Source organism: Lucilia cuprina, chromosome 6, assembly GCF_022045245.1.
Source record: "Lucilia cuprina isolate Lc7/37 chromosome 6, ASM2204524v1, whole genome shotgun sequence".
Lineage (NCBI taxonomy): Eukaryota > Metazoa > Arthropoda > Insecta > Diptera > Calliphoridae > Lucilia > Lucilia cuprina.
In genome coordinates this window covers 49,179,025-49,196,590 of record NC_060954.1, presented here as the reverse complement: position 1 = coordinate 49,196,590, position 17,566 = coordinate 49,179,025, and the positions used below count along the sequence as shown (strand labels likewise).

Below are 17,566 nucleotides of genomic sequence, written 5' to 3'. Positions count from 1 at the left end.
CTTTTTCTTGTAGCAATTTTGCCAAAGATTACATGTACGCAAGCCAGTGTAGTATCCATTAAAGAATAGATTAAGCTGTACTTTTCATATATTTGCTAGGCAGACTTTCTAGGTTTGCAAGATTGGTTTTAAGATTGAATAATGGGCTTTAAAAGTCCCACAATTCAGGTTTAATTCGAAGAGCTACTCGAGCGTTATTAAGGTTATCTTTTAATAAAGTCTTTCGACAGTTTGATGTTTCTCCCGTTTCAAACAGTTTCTAGATACAAGATGTCTGTAAGGTAAGGTTTTGACTCAGTATGTAGCCTAGTGCTGCTACTGCTGGAGTATCAGTAGTTAACTAATCTACTCTTTTATAACAAAATTTTAGTAAATTTTCTCTAACATTTTAATTTAATTTCAACTTATTTTCCTTTATCTTTTCCCTTTTTTTAAACTTCCTAGCAACAATAACAAAAATATATATAAATATTTCATTCCTAAACAAAATCTTAAAGTGATTTTCCTTTTTATTCGAATATTTGTTTTAAGAATAATTCGTTTAAATTCGTTTCGTTTTAAACTTAAAAACTAAAATTAAAAATTAAATTAAATTTACTTACATTTGGCGGTTCAAGAAGAAAAGCAAATTCTTTTATTTTGAATTTTTCAAATCAAAAATATTTTAAAGAAATTTACTTTCTTGTTAAGTAGAGTTCTTTGTAGAAGTAGTAAATGTTTGTATCCTTTTTTGTTATATTTGTGTGTTTGTGGTTAAAGTTGCGCACGCTTTTCCGTTGTTGGGCGGTTGGAGGAATGAATGAATGATGGTTTGGTGTGTTAAGTTATCTAAAGGGTTTACTAGGAACTATACTATAACTATATAATCTGCTTTTTCAAGGACCTGATGTAACTATTGCAAAGTTTTCTTAAATCTCTCGACTTGCTAACACAATGGATTTAGTATTTAAAGTCAAATTTTTTTTAAATTTTTAAATTTCTAATAAGTTTTGTGTAAATTAAAGCCCTGACACTCTATATTAAAACTTTTAGCTATATATGGGTATATTTACAAGTGTAGCAAATAAGCTATGGAAACATTTTGTACATGTTTTTTTTATAAACTTGTTGTATGCTAATTACTTTTCTTTGGTGTTAATTTAATCTATTAATTAAATGTATTTTGGTAGTTTTACTAGCTTTACTAGAGTATTGTAAATCTACAAGGGTCTTGCAAACTATAATTTTACCAGTTATGCATGATATGCAAGTGTATGGTATGTTTACAAGGCTTCTTTTTTAAAGGATTTCAAGGATTTATTGTATTTGCTAGCTTTGCAAGATGCTGGTGTATTAACAGAACTTCCTTTTAGTATGGAATTTAGGAATTAATTGCTATATAGCAGTTTAACAAGCTTTACAAGTTTATTGTATAGTTACAAGACATCCTTTTAAGGACTTTTAAGCTTGCATACTATAATTTTAGATGAAAATTTCCGATTAAATGTATTGTCTTGGTTTGCAAGACTTACAAGACTTGTTTACAAGGGTTTTAAAACTTGCAAACTACAATTTTGGTACAGAAATTATGGTTGCATTATATTGTAGAAGTTTTGCAAGCTTTACAAGTGTCTGCTATATTAACAAGGCTTCTTTACAAGGACTTTCAAACTTGCAAACAACAGTTTTCATATAGAAATTAAGGTTGCAATGTATTGTAAAAGTTTTGCAAGCTTTACAAGTGTCTGCTATATTAACAAGACTTCTTTGCAAGCACTTTAAAACTTACAAACAACCGTTTTCATATAGAAATTAAGGTTGCAACGTATAGTAAAAGTTTTTCAAGTACATTTACAAGACTTATTTACAAGGGTTTTCAAACTTGCAAACAACAATTTTCATATAGAAATTAAGCTTGCAATATATTGTAGAAGTTTTTCAAGCTTTACAAGTGTATGCTATATTTACAAGACTTCTTTGCGAGCACTTTCAAACTTGCAAACTATAAATTTGCTAAAGAAATTGAGAATTTAAAGTTTTGCGGTAGTTTTGCAAGCTTTACAAGGGTCTGGTATATTTACAAGACTTCCTTAAAAAGACTTTTTATCGTGCAAACTATAATTTTTTTTATCAAAATTGAGAATATAAGTTTTGCAATAGTTTTTTATGTGTTTTATCTATTTACCAGCCTTGTAAACTAAAGTTATAGTTTAAAATCCGATTTCTACAATATTGTATGTTGTAAGTTTGTCTTTGCAAGGGCTTTTTAAACTTGCAAACTATAATTTTTGTAGGGAAATGTAGTGGTAAAAGTTTTTTCATGATTTTTTAGTCTATTGTATATTTAACAGACTACTTTACCAGCCTGTTAATATTTAATTGAAAATTTTAAAAATTCTTTAATGAGATTCAAAAGTTTGAAAATTTACAAGTTCTTAGAGTTATATAATCTTCAAGTTTGGATATTTATTGCTATTGCAACATAAACTTTTGTTTATTGTGGTGGCTGGTATATTTACAAGACTCGTTTACAAGACCTTTTAATGTTGCAAATTTATAATTGTTTTAAGAAAGAAATTTATAGTATAATATAGAGTTTAAAGTGTTTTTTTTTTTTTAAGCTTCTTTTCTAGGTATAGTACATTTACTAGTCTGGCAAAACGAAAGTTTTAGTTTAGTATTTGAAAAATTCAATACTTTTTTTTGAATTTTTTTGACTAGATTTGCTATATTTGCAAGATTTTCAAAAGTTTTGATTGAAAAAAAAAGTTTATAAATCCTGATTTTCTGTTGATGTCTGGTATATATTTACTAGGCTTGTTTATAGCAGATTTTTTAATGTAGCAACTTTTAATATCTTGCAGGAAATTGAGTTTTTTCTTAGAATTTTTAAGGTTATTGTTTATTTACTAGGCTTGCAAATTAAAGTTTTAGTTTTTTTTTTAATTCTAAATTTTGATTAACAAAATTTTACTACCTTTGCTATATTTGCAAGATTTTCGAGAGTGTTTTAATAGAAAAATGTTAATAAATTGTTTATAAAGCCTTTGCTAGGTCTTGTAAAGTTGCATATAACAATTTCTTTAAAAGAAATTTATTTCTTAAAAAAGTTGTGTTGAAAGTTTTTTTAGGGTTTTTTTTGGGGAGGGTAGAGTGGTTATTGTACATTTACTAGTCTGGCAAATGTAAAGTTTTTTTGTTTTTTTGAAAAATGTAAGATTGCTGTTAACCAGAGAGTTTACCAGACTTGCTATATTTGCAAGCTTAGTAAAAGTTTTATTTCAAATAAAAAAACAAAAACTAACTAAACAGCGAAAGTTTTTGTTTAGTTTTTTGGAAAAATTTAAGATTTGCCCCAGAGTTTACCACACTTGCTATATTTGCAAGCTTAGCAAAAGTTTTATTAAAAAAACAAAACAAAAACTAACTAAACAGCAAAAGTTTTAAGGATTGTGAGCTTTTTTATGTTAAAAATTCTCAATTTTTTAAAGGATTTAAAGGATTTTTTCTGTGTTGATAAACCTAAAGAGCTTTAAGCTCTGCTCTGCTGCTTTTTAAAATAATGACTACAACAAAAACTACTTTGGCCTTAAAAAGTTTAAAATCTAATGCAATTGTTTTTTTTTAAGGAATAAAAAACAAAATCTTTAACAAATTATAAAAAATGTTAACTAAAGAGTAATTTAAAGAGAGTCTGACAAAAGGAGTTACTTTTAGGAGAGAGAGAGAGCTTACCCGTTTGTTTAGTTTTACTGTTTAAAAGCGTGCGTTTTCAAGCTGAAAATTTCTTTTGTTTTTTTTTTCTTGATGAAAAAGAAAGAAATGTAAGAAAAATTTTGGTATGAAGAAAGTAAAAATGATAATGATGGAAGGAGAAGGAAAGGATAAAAGGAAATGTTGAGGGAAACTTGAAAATATTTGTTAAGAAATATTTTAAAGTTTTTTTAAAGAAAAGGGAGGAAAAAAACGTTAAACAAACAAAAGAGGAAAAAATTATTTAAAGAAAATAGAAAAAAAAAGAAAAACTCAAACTCAAAAATATAATTTAAAATCACATTTTTAAGCCCTTTACCCAACCGATACTGTTGGGCAAAGTATACTTACCTGTTGGGGGGGGCGGAGGGCGTAGAAGTAATAAAGTAGAAAAAGATGATCAAAAAATCCTTGTATGTAAGTTGAGAAGACAGTAGTTGTAGTAAAGATGAAGTAAAGAGTTGTTTATTGCCAGGCGGATGTTTAGGCTTGTTGTGGCGGCGTCGTGTTTTTAAAGTTAAAAAGCTCTAAGTACCTCACTGTCTTTTTTCTGTTGTTGTTGTTGTTTTTATACTTTACCCGTTTTTTGATGAAAAAAAAAGACAGCTACATGCTTTTTTCACTTTAAAAACAAAAACTCAGCAATTTCTTGAAGTTTCACAGCCAAACAGCTTTACAGCTTTTACAGCAGCTTTTTCTTTAGTTAAAAACAACACTTTTTTTCTTGTTTTCTCTTGTTTTCTTTATACATCAACATTTTCTTTTTGTTTAATTTTTTTGAGGATTTTTTTTCTTTTAAACTTTTTATTTCTTTTGCACTTTAAACACTTAAAACTTAAAACAGCTTTTTTTTGTTAAAAACAAAGCTTTTAAAAAAAGCTTTTTTTTAAAGCTGTTTAAAATTGTTATCTTTTTTTCCTAAACACGCACCGTTTTAATAAATTACGAACGTTTCTGTTTTTTTAAATAAATTTTAAAAAACTTTTTTTAAAACTTTTTTAAAAACTTTTTTAAAAAGTTTTAAAAAACTAAAAAATTTTTTTCTTATAAACAAAACAAAAAAATGTATAAAACTTAAAAGAAAAATAAATTATATATAAAATAAATATTGTCCCGTCAACCAAAAAAAAAAAATTATTTAAAAAAAATTTAAAGCAAAACGATTTTTTTCTAAATAAAAAAAACCTTTTTTTTATACATAAAATTTTAACTAAAAAAAATCTATAATTATGCATGCGTATTTTTCAATTTATAAAAAAAATTATACTTTTTTTTTCAAATATACAAAAAAAAAAATTATAAACATTTCTTTTTTTTAAAGAAATTTAAATACATTTTTCTTTTTTTCTTTACATAACTGGCTTAATTTTTTTTAAATATATATAAAGAGAGGGGGCGTGGTAGGGACTAAAAAAAACTAAATAATAAAACACAATTGCTTTAGAAGAAAAGTAGTAAAGGGCCAAAATACTAGGCTTAAGACACACGACCAAAGTACTTTTGTTTTATTGTTAAGGGAAAGTTCAAGCTGTATAAAGTTTAATAACTTTATGCTTAACTTAACATCCCTTTAAAAAAGGGATAATTTGTTGCTATTAAAAGGGGGAATTTTTTTTATAAAAATGTTCAAGTTATTTTGTTTATAGCTAGAGAAAAAGAGTTGAAGGTCAAGGTTTAATCACTGAAAATTGAAATCTTTGAAAAGTTTTAGAAATATTTGGAAATGGTAAAGCTGAAGAGAAAGAGAGAGAGAGAGCAATTGTTAACCATTCAAAAAGAAAATCTAAAATTTTATGAAATTTTGTATTAAGTTTCAAAATCTTTGGATTTCAAAATTTTGAAATTTTTATCTTAAAATTGAAATTTTGATTCTGAATTTTCAAAATTTTTATTTTGAGATTTCAAAGTTTTTATTTAGAAATTTTCAAATTTTGATTTTGAATTTTTCAAATTTTGATTTTGAAATTTTCAAATTTTAATTTTGAAATGTTCAAATTTTTATTTGGAAATTTTCAAATTTTTATTTGGAAATTTTCAAATTTTTATTTTGAAATTTTCAAATTTTGATTTTGAAATTTTCAAAATTTGATTTTGAAATTTTCAAATTTTAATTTTGAAATTTTCAAAATTTTATTTTGAATTTTTCATATTTTGATTTTGAAATTTTGAAATTTTTATTTTGAATTTTCCAAATTTTGATTTTAAAATGTTCAAATTTTTATTTTGAATTTTTCAAATTTGATTTTCAAATTTTTCAAATTTTATTTTAAATTTTTAAAATTTTTATTTTGAAATTTTCACATTTTTATTTTGAAATTTACAAATTTTTATTTTAAATTTTTCAAATTTTCATCTTAAATTTTTCAAATTTTTATTTTGAAATTTCAAAATTTTTATTTCAAAATCTGGAAATTTTGAATTTCAATTTTGAAATTTTAATTTTTAAATATTTAAGTTTTTATTGTGAAATTTTCAAATTTTTAAAGTTTAATTATGAAATTATCAAATTTTGATTTCGAAATTTGAAAATTTGGAATTATTAATTTCAAATTTTTAACTTCAAAATTTCAAATTTCAAACTTTGAATTTTCAACATTCAAATCAACTTTCAAATATTAATAATTTGACATCAGATATTCAAATTTCCTGTTTTCAAATTTCAAATTTTGAACTTTTAAACATTGAAAATTGAATTTCCAATTCAAATAATCAAATTTCTAAGTTCGAATTTCAAAACTTCAAACTTCAACTTCGTAATTTAAAATTCAAAAATTCCATTTCAAATTTAAAAATTTCGAATTAAACATTTCAAGTTTTCGAATTTTCTCATTTTTTTAAGTTACAAACTCGAAACTTAAAATTGAAATTTTCAAACTTTGAATTTCTAAAGTTTTGAGTTTTCAATTTCAAATTCAACTTTTAAATATGTAAATTTTCGAAATCTAAACTCGAAATTCAAAATTTACATTTTCAAGTTTTCAAATTCATCTCTTAATTATTCAAATTTTTTAATTCCAAACTCGTATATGAAAATTTGAATTTTCGAGTTTTTAAATTTTTTAAAAATTTTTAATTATTTCAAAAGTAATTTCAAAATATGGAATTTTAAAATTTCAAGTTTTCAAATTTAATATTAAAATATTTGAATTTCTTAGTTTCAAATTTAAAATTGAAATTTAATTTTGAAAGTTTAACCTCAAAGTTTGAAAAAATTGACTTTGAAAGTTTAACCTTAAATATTTTTGAACAACAAATTTTGAATCTTTGAAAACTCAGCTTTGAATTTTAACAATTTGATTTTGTAATTGAGTTTCTTAACATTTCTACTCTCTTCGAGAGAGCAAGAGAGAGAGAGATAGACATTTGTGGAAATTGTTTGAAATTTTCAAATTTTCAAACTTTTAAAGTTTAAACTTTAATTTTCAACATTTTGCTTTTGGAAAATAACAAATTTCATTTATAGAGTTGTTTATCTTTAGATAACATCATGCTCTACTTAAAAGAGTATTAAGTTAGCAAAGAGCGAATATATTTTCTCTTTTCCTTTAAACTTTTTCTCTAGAATAACAACAAAAATTTACTTAAACGACTTTTTTTTTTTAAATCTAACGTTTAAGAAGGAATTAAAAAAATATTTTTTAAGAAATTATTTACTTTCTTCCCAAGTCATTAAAAGAGATTTTTGTAATTTTTAGTTATTTAAAGCGTAGAAAAAGTTAGATGTAGTAAATTGTTTGGGAGTATAAACAAGATGTAAAAAAAATGTAAATGTGTATGGGTGGTTGGTTGGTTGGGTGTGTGTGTGTTTAAGTGTAAGTGTGTGTTTGCTAGTAAAAACTAAATTTGAAATGAATTTTGAAATAAATTTGTTATTTAAAAGTTATTTTTTTTTAAATGCGAGCGTTTGTAGAAAAAAACTCCTAAATGATTGATTGGTTGTTTGAAAAAAAAAAAGAAATGAATTGTTTATAATTAAAAACAAAAAGCTACACAAACACCAAGATAAACTAAATTATAATATAATGATGATATTTGTTTATAAACAAATTAAAACAAATAACTCAAAAATAATATAAAATAAAAGTTAGCAATGTAAGGTTGTTAAGATAAATATGAGTTAAATGTAAGAATAATAATAAAACTTAAAAAATTAAGTTAAACATTCTCTAATCAACAACTTGCACAAAAAAATAAATAAATAAAGAAAAATTATTATAATAAAGTTAGATAAATAAAAAATAAAACAAAAAGTTAAATAGTTAAATGTAAAAAAAAAAACAAATATTAAAAATTTAAACAACAACAGAAAGGAAAGGAAAGTTAAAGAAAGAAACTAATACAAATACAACAATAAGAGAAAAAGTATTTAAAATACTTTTTTCTTTCAATAACTAATGCGTTTTTTTTTATGTTAAATATAATACAAAATAATATAAATTATAAAAAAAAGGATAGAGGGGAAAAGGTGGGTTAAAAAAAAAAGTTTTTTGTTGCTTGTTTTTGTTAAATTCTCTTCTTTAATATCTCTAAAATAGTTTTAGTTTTAGTTTTTTTTATTTGCAGTTAATTTTGATAAAATGAGCACGACTTTGTTAACCAAAAACAGCTTTTGTTTTTGTAATAAAAATTGTTGGCAAAAAGTGAATATTTTTAAATAGAAATTAGCTCTTCTTTTTTTTGCAAATAAAATAAATAATTAATAAAATTATAAAATTTCACAAACTACTTTTAATTTTGTTTTTTTTTTGTTTTATCAAGCTTCTAAATTATAAACTAATTTTATTACCAAAAAAAAAAAGAAGACGCTCGTTTGTGTTAACAAAAAATGGAATAAATTATTATAGAAAAATTAGCTGTTTCTCTTAAAAGAGTTTATTTATTTATTTTTTTTTTTGTCGTGCTCTTTTTAGCTTTCTTTTGCTTTTTCATTTGTTTTCTTAAGACTCTTTTTAGTTTTTTTTTTTTTTTAAATTTTGTATAAATATAAATATTTCACTTTTGTTTGTTTGTTTATTTTGACTCACCTTGAGGATCCCGTTGCTGTGCTTCTTGTGTTGCCAATAATAATTCATCCTGAGATCTATCATGTTGCCAGGGTGCATATCCTGCAAAATCATAAAACACCATATGTTAAAGAACATTTATTACAATTCTTTTTAAAAGTTTTCCAAAAAACAAAATCTCTTTTTTTCTACACACCTTGACTAGATCCTTCACCACCTTGACTTGTTCCAGCATTTTGATCCAAATCATCCATGCCCATATCCTCTTCATCTAATGTCAAATCCTCAACAGGTTCATCATTGGCCTCATCATCGTATTCAGCTTTGGGTTCAATAACAAGTTCTGAGCCAGAGCCAGCAGCAGCATTACCACTAATCGATTCTTTAGCTTGTTTAAGTTGTTGTTGCAGTTGTTTATGATTCGATTTATCAGTGGCTGTTGAGGCGACGGCGGCGGCACTATCAGTTGTTTCCGTATCGATTGAACCAGTTGCTGTTGCAGCTGAGGCAGGACCTTGTACATTATCGGTATTCATGGCATCTTGTTGTGTTTGTTGTTGTTGTTGAGTGGTTCCTTTAACAATGTCAGTCTTTTTGGAGGAGCTTAAGGTCGTGCCGGGTGCTGTAACAGCGGTTGAGGAGGATGTTGAAGCGGATAGAGGGACATTTGATGCTAACGATTGTGTATTGGGAGCAGCAGCAGCGGCAGCAGCTAAAGCTGAGGCAGCAGCTGTAATAGCTCCTAAACCAGAAGCATTCGATTGTGTTTGTTGTTGTGATGAATTGGAATTATCATGGACATCTATAAAAAAACAAATAAAATAATTAAATTCCCATTTCTCAGCCTTCGAAACAAACATTTCAACACTTACCAGTCATGGCATTTTCAATGCTCCTGCGTCTCACTTTTCGGCGTCTTCTTGAAGGACTAGATGAACCCTCTCGTGAGCCCATTTCAGGCTCGGCTGGGCCGGCTATGCGGGCTCTTTTAGTTTGTTCCAATGTATAGCCCGCCGATAATTTACCCGTGGGCATTGTGGCCCTATGATGTTCTGGCTTGGGTGCTGTTGTACCACCACCTGAACGATTATCTGACAAACCCTTGATTTGTAGAGATTCTGCAGCCTTAAGCAAAGCTGCCAATTGATCTTGTGAGATATTAACCTCACCACGATACATATAATCCATCATGGCTCTTAGCTCTTGATATTTAACATCTTTCAATATAAATATCGGATGTTTATCATATTGCTCTTGTAAAAGGGTCTGTTGAGAGGAAAGACAAGAAAGAGAAAAACATTATATATATGAACTGGGTGGAGGAGAAGAAAAGCAATTTAAAACTTACCGCAAAATAAGGACTACACGCTGATAGGACAACTTTGTGTGCTTTCAAAAATTTACCCTCAGCCGCCAATGTACAATCGACAAGTGTTTCATTTTCCAACAGAGTATCGAATACACTGATCAGTGTACTCTGATGGTTGTTCCATCTTAAACAGAATTGCTGATCGTCATCCATGTTGACGATCTCAGTTTGTAGCTGTTGTTATCCCGTTTAAACTTATTTTGGATGTTAAAGGAGGTGCGACGATGACGATAACGACGACGACTACAACTGCGTGTGTCGTTGTTGTTCTTTAAGATGTTTTTGTTTTTTACTTTGTTTTTTTCTTTTTCTTTATGTAATTTATTATTATTTTTATTATTTATTTATTAAATTTTAAATAATTTAGTTTTTTTTTTTATTTATTGGTCACTACTTTTTAGTCCTGAGTGTATTACGTCAATTTAAAAATTAAAACAAAACAAAATGAAATTATTTTAGTTCTTTTTCGTATTATTTTTCTTCTTCTTGAACAAAGAAGAATATTAGACAGATAGTGACAGAGAGAGTGAGAGAGATTAAAAAAGGGAGAGAAATTGTGTATATGTTCCCTTTTTTGTTTTTCTTTCCTATCTGTGTTTAGTTTTTCCTTTATCTTTGTTGTTTCTTTTTTTTTTACTTTAGAAGAGGAGGGTTAAGGTGGTTTTTTTTATTATTTTTTCTTTTCTATATTTTGGTATGTTGTGTTTGTTTTGTTTTTGCTTTTCAATATGCTTTTGTTTTTACACTTGTATGGTTTCTTTTAGGAATAAATAGTTTGGTATTTGTTGTTGCTTGCTTGCTGGCTTTAGCTTTTTTTGTTGTTGTTGTTGTCATCAAATTAAAGCTGTAATGAAAGAGAAAGAGATAGAGTTATATAAATACATAAATTAATGTAAAAATTTAAATTGAAAAAGAAAAACACATGGCTTAGTTAAAGCAGAAAAACAAACATCAGTAATATATTCCAACAAAATCGTTGTTGTAAAAAGTGAGTTCTAGATTTTCGTGTGTGTGTGTTGTAAATTTTTGTAGAGTGACCAAATATAGCGCTTTTTTGACGTAATTTATAAGAGTATAAGTGTTTTTTTTTACTTATTTCCGTGTGTATAATGATTACTTTGCTATTTTAATGTAAATAACTTGGTTTTTTCCACTTTGTTTTTTTCGTTTAATTACAAATTTATCACATATTTACATTATGTATAAATTCATTTTAGTTTTGTCCTTATGTTTTAACTAAAAATGTAAATGTGGCAACATTTATCATGGTAATTCACGAAGAGATGATAGCTTGTTATATTTTATTTGACATAATAAGCAATTAGTGCAATTTATATTTATATTTAAACAAATTTGTTAAATAACAATAAATAGATGCATTTATGTATGTAAATAACAATAATATATTAAAATTAAATAGAAAATTATTCATTCTAATTAAGTTTTCTTTAAAAATTCCTTAAAAAAAGTGTTATTTTTCTTTCTAAGTGTCTAGAGGTTTTTGATTGAAACAAAAATCTAATTTTTAACTAAATCTAAAATTGAATATTTAGTAAACATCTAGCCAAGTCTATATTGTTTTCAATGTAAATTCTTATTTAAGTATATTTATTTAAACTTTTACTTTGTAAAAAAACACAAACCTAAAAAGTTTTAAAAATTTAAAAACCTTGGACCAAATTATACTTTTCTAAAGGATTAGACCTGTTGCTGGATCCGAATCTAGGCAAAAAAAGTTATAAATTGCATATAAGGTTTTTCAGATATCATGTCACGAACAAAATTTTTAAAATTAGTTCCTAAAATAACAAATTAAGAGGAATTTTAACATTTCACTACCTTATTAACATCGATAACTAATAGATAGATTAAAAGTTTTAAGACCTTTCTGCCAAAAAAAATTACAAATTTCTCTTAGATCTTAATTTTTTGCCTCAAATCTATCAAACTTGATATAACGAAATGAAATCAATAATTGGCTTCAAATTAAATTAAGAAAACTTTAGGTTTCTTTTAAAATATTAGAAAAATTTCAATTCTTCTTTATATATAAAATATATTTTTAATAAAATTTAGCTTTTTATAAGTTTTTTTATAAGAATTATTTAAAACCTAATTGCAATTTCTTAAAATTGGATTTTTAAATAATATTGAAGTTGCTTTATGACATTTTGCCAACAAAAAATGCTGCAATTTTAAATTTATTTATATCAAACAAAACAAGAAATTTTATTTTATTTTCTCTTGAATTTAATAAACTAGTATTTAACAATTGTTTAAAAAATATTCTTAAAAAAGAAATAACTTTAAATACAAATAAAATCTACTCATTAATATTATATGACATTTTGAATGCAACAAAAAAAAAAAAGAAAAAATACAAAATATAATAGCTGTCATAAATGTTTGATAGATGTGTTGGAAGAACAAGTATTAAACAACAAATTAACTAAATTTTTATGACAAAAAACTAGTTAGTTTCCTAGGTATAATAATAAAAAAATTTTAATTATTTTAAAAACTTATTAAAATTTTTATGTTGTTTAGCATTTCTTTAGAAATGAATCATATTAACAAAAAGTTAAGGAAAAACATCTAAATACTGTTATAAATTTACTTTGACATATTTTTATTTAGTTTTAATTAAAATTTTAAATCTTTTTTTCTTATTTAAACTTGTCATTAACAAAATTTGTTTGTTATTTACATTTTGCTTGCAATGTAAACACACATCCCTGCAATATATCTTCTTCTTGCCAAACATGTCATTCAGCTTAAAATGTTAAAACAAAGATTTAATGGCTTTATATGTAATTTGAATGTAGTTTTTATGTAAATGTTATAAAAGTTAATATTTTTCTAATATAAACCCCAAATTTAGAGTATTTTATGAAAAATATTAATAATTAACAATATTTAAAATTTGTTTAAAATATTTATGATTTAAAAGAGAAAATATTTTGTCTATAAATTCATATTGAACTTGCTAAAGTTAAAATAACTATTTTAGTGTGAAAAGTAGTAAACAGATGATAATATCTTATTAAAATTTTGAATTCAAAATAGATTTACTGTAAAAATATATGAAATAAATTGTAAACCTTGATTGATTATTAAGGTAAACATTGATTTACTACATACTTTTTCTATATAAAATCCATTAAAAATAATCATGGTCTAACTAATAATCGTTTTTGCATAAGGCGTTAAAATATTTATTAAATTTGTTAATTGCATTTCAAAATTTAAAATTTAAACTTTAAATTTTTCAAATATCAATTTTTTCTAATTGTTTTAGAATTCTGCTATTTTTAAACGGTTGTTATAAATCTTACAACGTTGGCACTAAAATATCCAGAAAATGTCTAATAATACTGTCAACTTACAAATTTTGTCTTGCAATATTTTCTGACAATGTTGCAAAAGAAAAATTGTATGTTGAAACGATTATTAGTCATTTTCTAAACATTTTACTGAAAACGTTGTAAGATCTGACGATCGTGTGTCACGGCTTTTATAAAGAATTCAAATTCTATCATAAAATTACTTGGAATATCAAAAAAATGTTGAAATTTTCTTGTAAATTTTCAATTTTGATTAACTACTAAAAAATGTTGCACTTTTCTTGTTATTGTATAAAAAGATGTTTATAATTTTGTAAAATACTGAAAATATCGTTTGTTTTTGAGAAATATTTTAATTTTAAATATATTTAAGATAAAAAAGGAACTTTAAGAAACTAAATTAGGTTATTAGTTCTTCAACGCTTACAGTTTATTAGTAGATTTCTTTAAAAAAAAATGTCAAAATTGTAGCAAAAAATTGAAACTACTTTTTCGTAAAGTTATTTCGAACAAAATTTACTAAATATTAAATTTTTTAGAATTTAAAAGAAAAATAAAGTTTTGTTAACAATTCTTTAATCAAACTGTTTAAATTTTCTTTAATCTGTTTCCATTTTTTTTACGAAAACAGCTGTAAATATTTTCTTAGAAATCGCTTTAAAAAAGTTATTATAGGTAATTTGTTCTTTATTATTACATTACTTTCAATATTTCTTATAATTTTTACTAAAAATGTGTTGAAAATTTTTACTTTTAGGCTAAACAATCTTATTTTATTTAAAAAAATCTAAAATTTTTGATATTTAAAAAAAATTCTATAAGAAGTAAACATGTTTATTTATAAAAAATACTTTTTTTTAGAAATATTTTATTAAAAATTTTACTTTTCTTAAATTATAATATATTCTCATAAAAAAACACGTTACTTAAAAACAAAACAACAAAATTTATATGAAAATAATTAAATCTTTTATAATTTTCAATTTATTTTTATAAAAAAACTTAATTTTCCAAAAAATTTAAAAATTTCTATGAAAATATTCTTATTTTGAATAAAAAATTGTTAAAATTATAGTAATAATTACTTTATTACCACTTTCTCACTTGTATTTTATAAATTATACTTATTTTTATTAAAAAAAATAAATTTTCCTATAAATATTAAAAATTTAGGCTATTTTTTATGTGTTCTTGTCAAGACTGTTAGGGGTTAACTGTTAAGGCTATCATTTTACTTTACCTTACAATGCTGCATGTCAAAAAGAAAAACAAAAATGTCTGCTAACTATGTAAACAAAAGATTATTTTCTATAGTTTGTTCTTATTTTTAAAGAAAAGCCATTATTACACAGTTTAATAAAACGGTAATTTGTTAAAAGAAAATGTATAATACAAAGAGAAAACTAAGGAATGTAAAAGAATAATAAAAAAGAGAAAATATATTTAATTTCGAAAGAAAAACATGAAAATTTTAGTAAGCAAATGTTAAGCAAAAAGAGTATGTAAATGTTGCTGTAACAATAATTAAGAAAAATCGATAAAGATTTATACATAAAAGTAAAATTGTGCAAAAAAAAAAACTTTAAATAATTAAAGGCTTTAAAGTTTTGAAGTTAAATAAACTGGGAATATGTTTTGTAGACAAAATTTAAGAAAATTTTTGTTTAATTTTATTAAAATTAGCAAAAAATTTATTTGCTTTAAATTGTTTGCAAAAAAAATTTGCTTATTTTTAAATTTCAAGGTCAAGTTCAAGTATTTTTTGTATAAATACATATACACAACTAATACAAACAAATATTATAATTTATGGATTTCTTTAAATAAAAACAACAAATATACAAAAAAAACAATAAAAACATTAAAACTAGAATTGTTTTTTTTAATTAAAAACAAACATAATCTAATTATTTAAATGTAAAAAAAAAACAAAAATTAAGCAAAAACTAAGAAAAAGAAAACAAAAGAAAAACTTAGAAAAAAAGAGTTTATTGTTTTCTTTTTTACAATTCCCTTAAGTAAGAAAAACGAAAAAGAGTTTGCAAAAGAGTTTTTCTTTAAGAGCTTTTAAAATAAAGTTTAACTGTTTTTAAGGGAAATTTTAAGAGTACAACAAAATTTCCTTTCTCTGTGCTAAAAGTTATATTTTTATGTTGTTGTTAGGTTGCTATTTTCTTATGAGTTCAGCTACATAACTACATTTTCCTATAATAATGGAACTACAACATTTGTTTCTCTTTCTAGCGGTTAAGTTTAATATAGCTCTCTCTTTTGCTCCTATTTGCTTGTAACTTAAACAAGCAGAGGAGCAACGACGCCATTTATAAAGCCAACCAACAAACAGCAAAATGTACTAGTAAAATGTAGGAAAAGAAAAAAAAAAGAAAAGAAAAAGTCTGAACATAATTTTTTTTTTTCGTTCAAGAAAATTGCCAAGTAATGCCACGACTTATAAAATATATAAATATGTAGTTGTTGCCACACTTTTCTTTTTTTAGTTAAAAATAAACAAAATGGAAAAAACTCACTTTAATTAAGGAAAATTTCTTTTTAAGAAAATCCTTGTTTTGTTTAAATAAATATCCACATGTTTTTAGCTGTTTAAGGAAATTTTATAAAAATTTTTTAATTTCTTATTATTTTCTTTCACTTTTTTGTTCAAATTTTTCTGCTATTTTGTTATAAATAGCTTTTTCTTTTTTTTTTTTTTTTTGTTAAATGAACATAATAGAATAAAGTGGAAAGAAACAGCAGCAGCAAAGTAATACACTCATACACACACATACACACTCTTCTTTTTCATAAGAAAATTTTGAATTTTTTTTTCAACTTTTTTTTTCAAATTCTTTCTTTAAAATAATCAATAAAATGGAATTTTTTTTTTTGATTTTAAATTTTAATTTAATTTTCTTTAAAAACAGTATTTTTTTGTTAAAATTTTGATTTAATTTATTAAAAATTATCTTATTTTTTTCTTAAAATTTTGTTTATTTGTTTTTATTTTTTTTATAAAAAAAAAGCTTTTTTTAAATTTTTTTGTATTTAAATAACAATTTTTTCATAATGAGCTCACTTTTTTTTCTTGCTTTCTTAAACTTTTTCTTTTTAATATAATTTTCTATATATATATTTCGTTATATACACCCATACACACTCACTTTGATATATTTTTTTTCTATATATATAAGTAAAGAAAATTTTGTTTTTTGTTGTTGTAGTTGTTATTATAATATATATATATATATAAAAAGTGAAATTTTTATATAAAAAATTTCTTTATCGAAAAAAGAAGCGCAAACACACCAAAAAGCTCCAAGAGCTCAAACGCAACTAAAGCGACAAAACAATGTTTTTCCTAAGGAAAGCGACATAAATACTCGCTCAAAAAAAACTCCACCATAAAAACACACACACACAATACAGCTCTCTCACTGATATTTTCGGAAACAACACTCTTTATACAAAAAAACACACACACATCAAAAGAGAGTAAAAGGGAAATTTTCTTTAACACTTGCTTGCTCTCTCCAAACAAAAAAAGCAGCAAAAGTTGAAAATTTACCGTTTCTTTTTATAAAGAAATAAACTCCCTCACTTAAGTAAATCAAAAAAAAATATTTCGTTAAATTTATTTAAAAACGAGCACGAACGAATACAATTTAAACAAAAACAATAAAGAGTATAAAGGCTCCAATGTTGTTGTTGTTGATATTAATGTAGTTGCTATAAATGGCTAAGTAGTTAATGTAAATTGTGAAATTTACCCGAAAATGTACCGTTCACTTGCAAGCCTTATGAAAAACTAAGCAAACGGAGCCAACAACATTAAAAACGACTCACTAACTCTCGTGCTCACATCAACATCATCATCATCAGCAGCAGCTAGCTACAACATCATCATCATAACGAAGCAAACAAACACTCGTACACACACCACCAACAACAACAACAATAACAACTAATGCTTCATTTACTTATTTAACACACTTTACTAACACACCACTACCTCTATTTTCACAAACAACAACAGCAACAACTACACTCTAACTTAAAGAGAAGAGAGTCAGAGAGTAATTAACAAAAGGCGAAAAAAATATATATAAAAAATTTTTTTAAAG

The 17,566-nt window shown here is 24.2% G+C and overlaps 1 protein-coding gene across 11 annotated transcripts in view; it reads right to left on the bottom strand.

The window, feature by feature from the left end:
* The window catches only part of LOC111685995 (longitudinals lacking protein, isoforms F/I/K/T), a 171,437-nt gene extending 154,119 nt beyond the window's left edge, over positions 1-17,318 (bottom strand). For 2 of the 11 annotated variants that reach the window (XM_046955526.1, XM_046955529.1), the window contains exons 1-5: positions 16,607-16,949; positions 10,084-10,948; positions 9,608-10,001; positions 8,932-9,537; positions 8,757-8,837 (exon numbers count right to left, since the gene is read on the bottom strand). In XM_046955526.1, coding sequence (XP_046811482.1) covers positions 8,757-8,837; positions 8,932-9,537; positions 9,608-10,001; positions 10,084-10,257 — 1,255 coding nt within the window. In that variant the 5' untranslated portion in view covers positions 10,258-10,948; positions 16,607-16,949. The other 9 variants (XM_046955527.1, XM_046955528.1, XM_046955533.1 and 6 more) reach the window with 9 other exon arrangements.
* Positions 17,319-17,566: the final 248 nt, after the last annotated feature.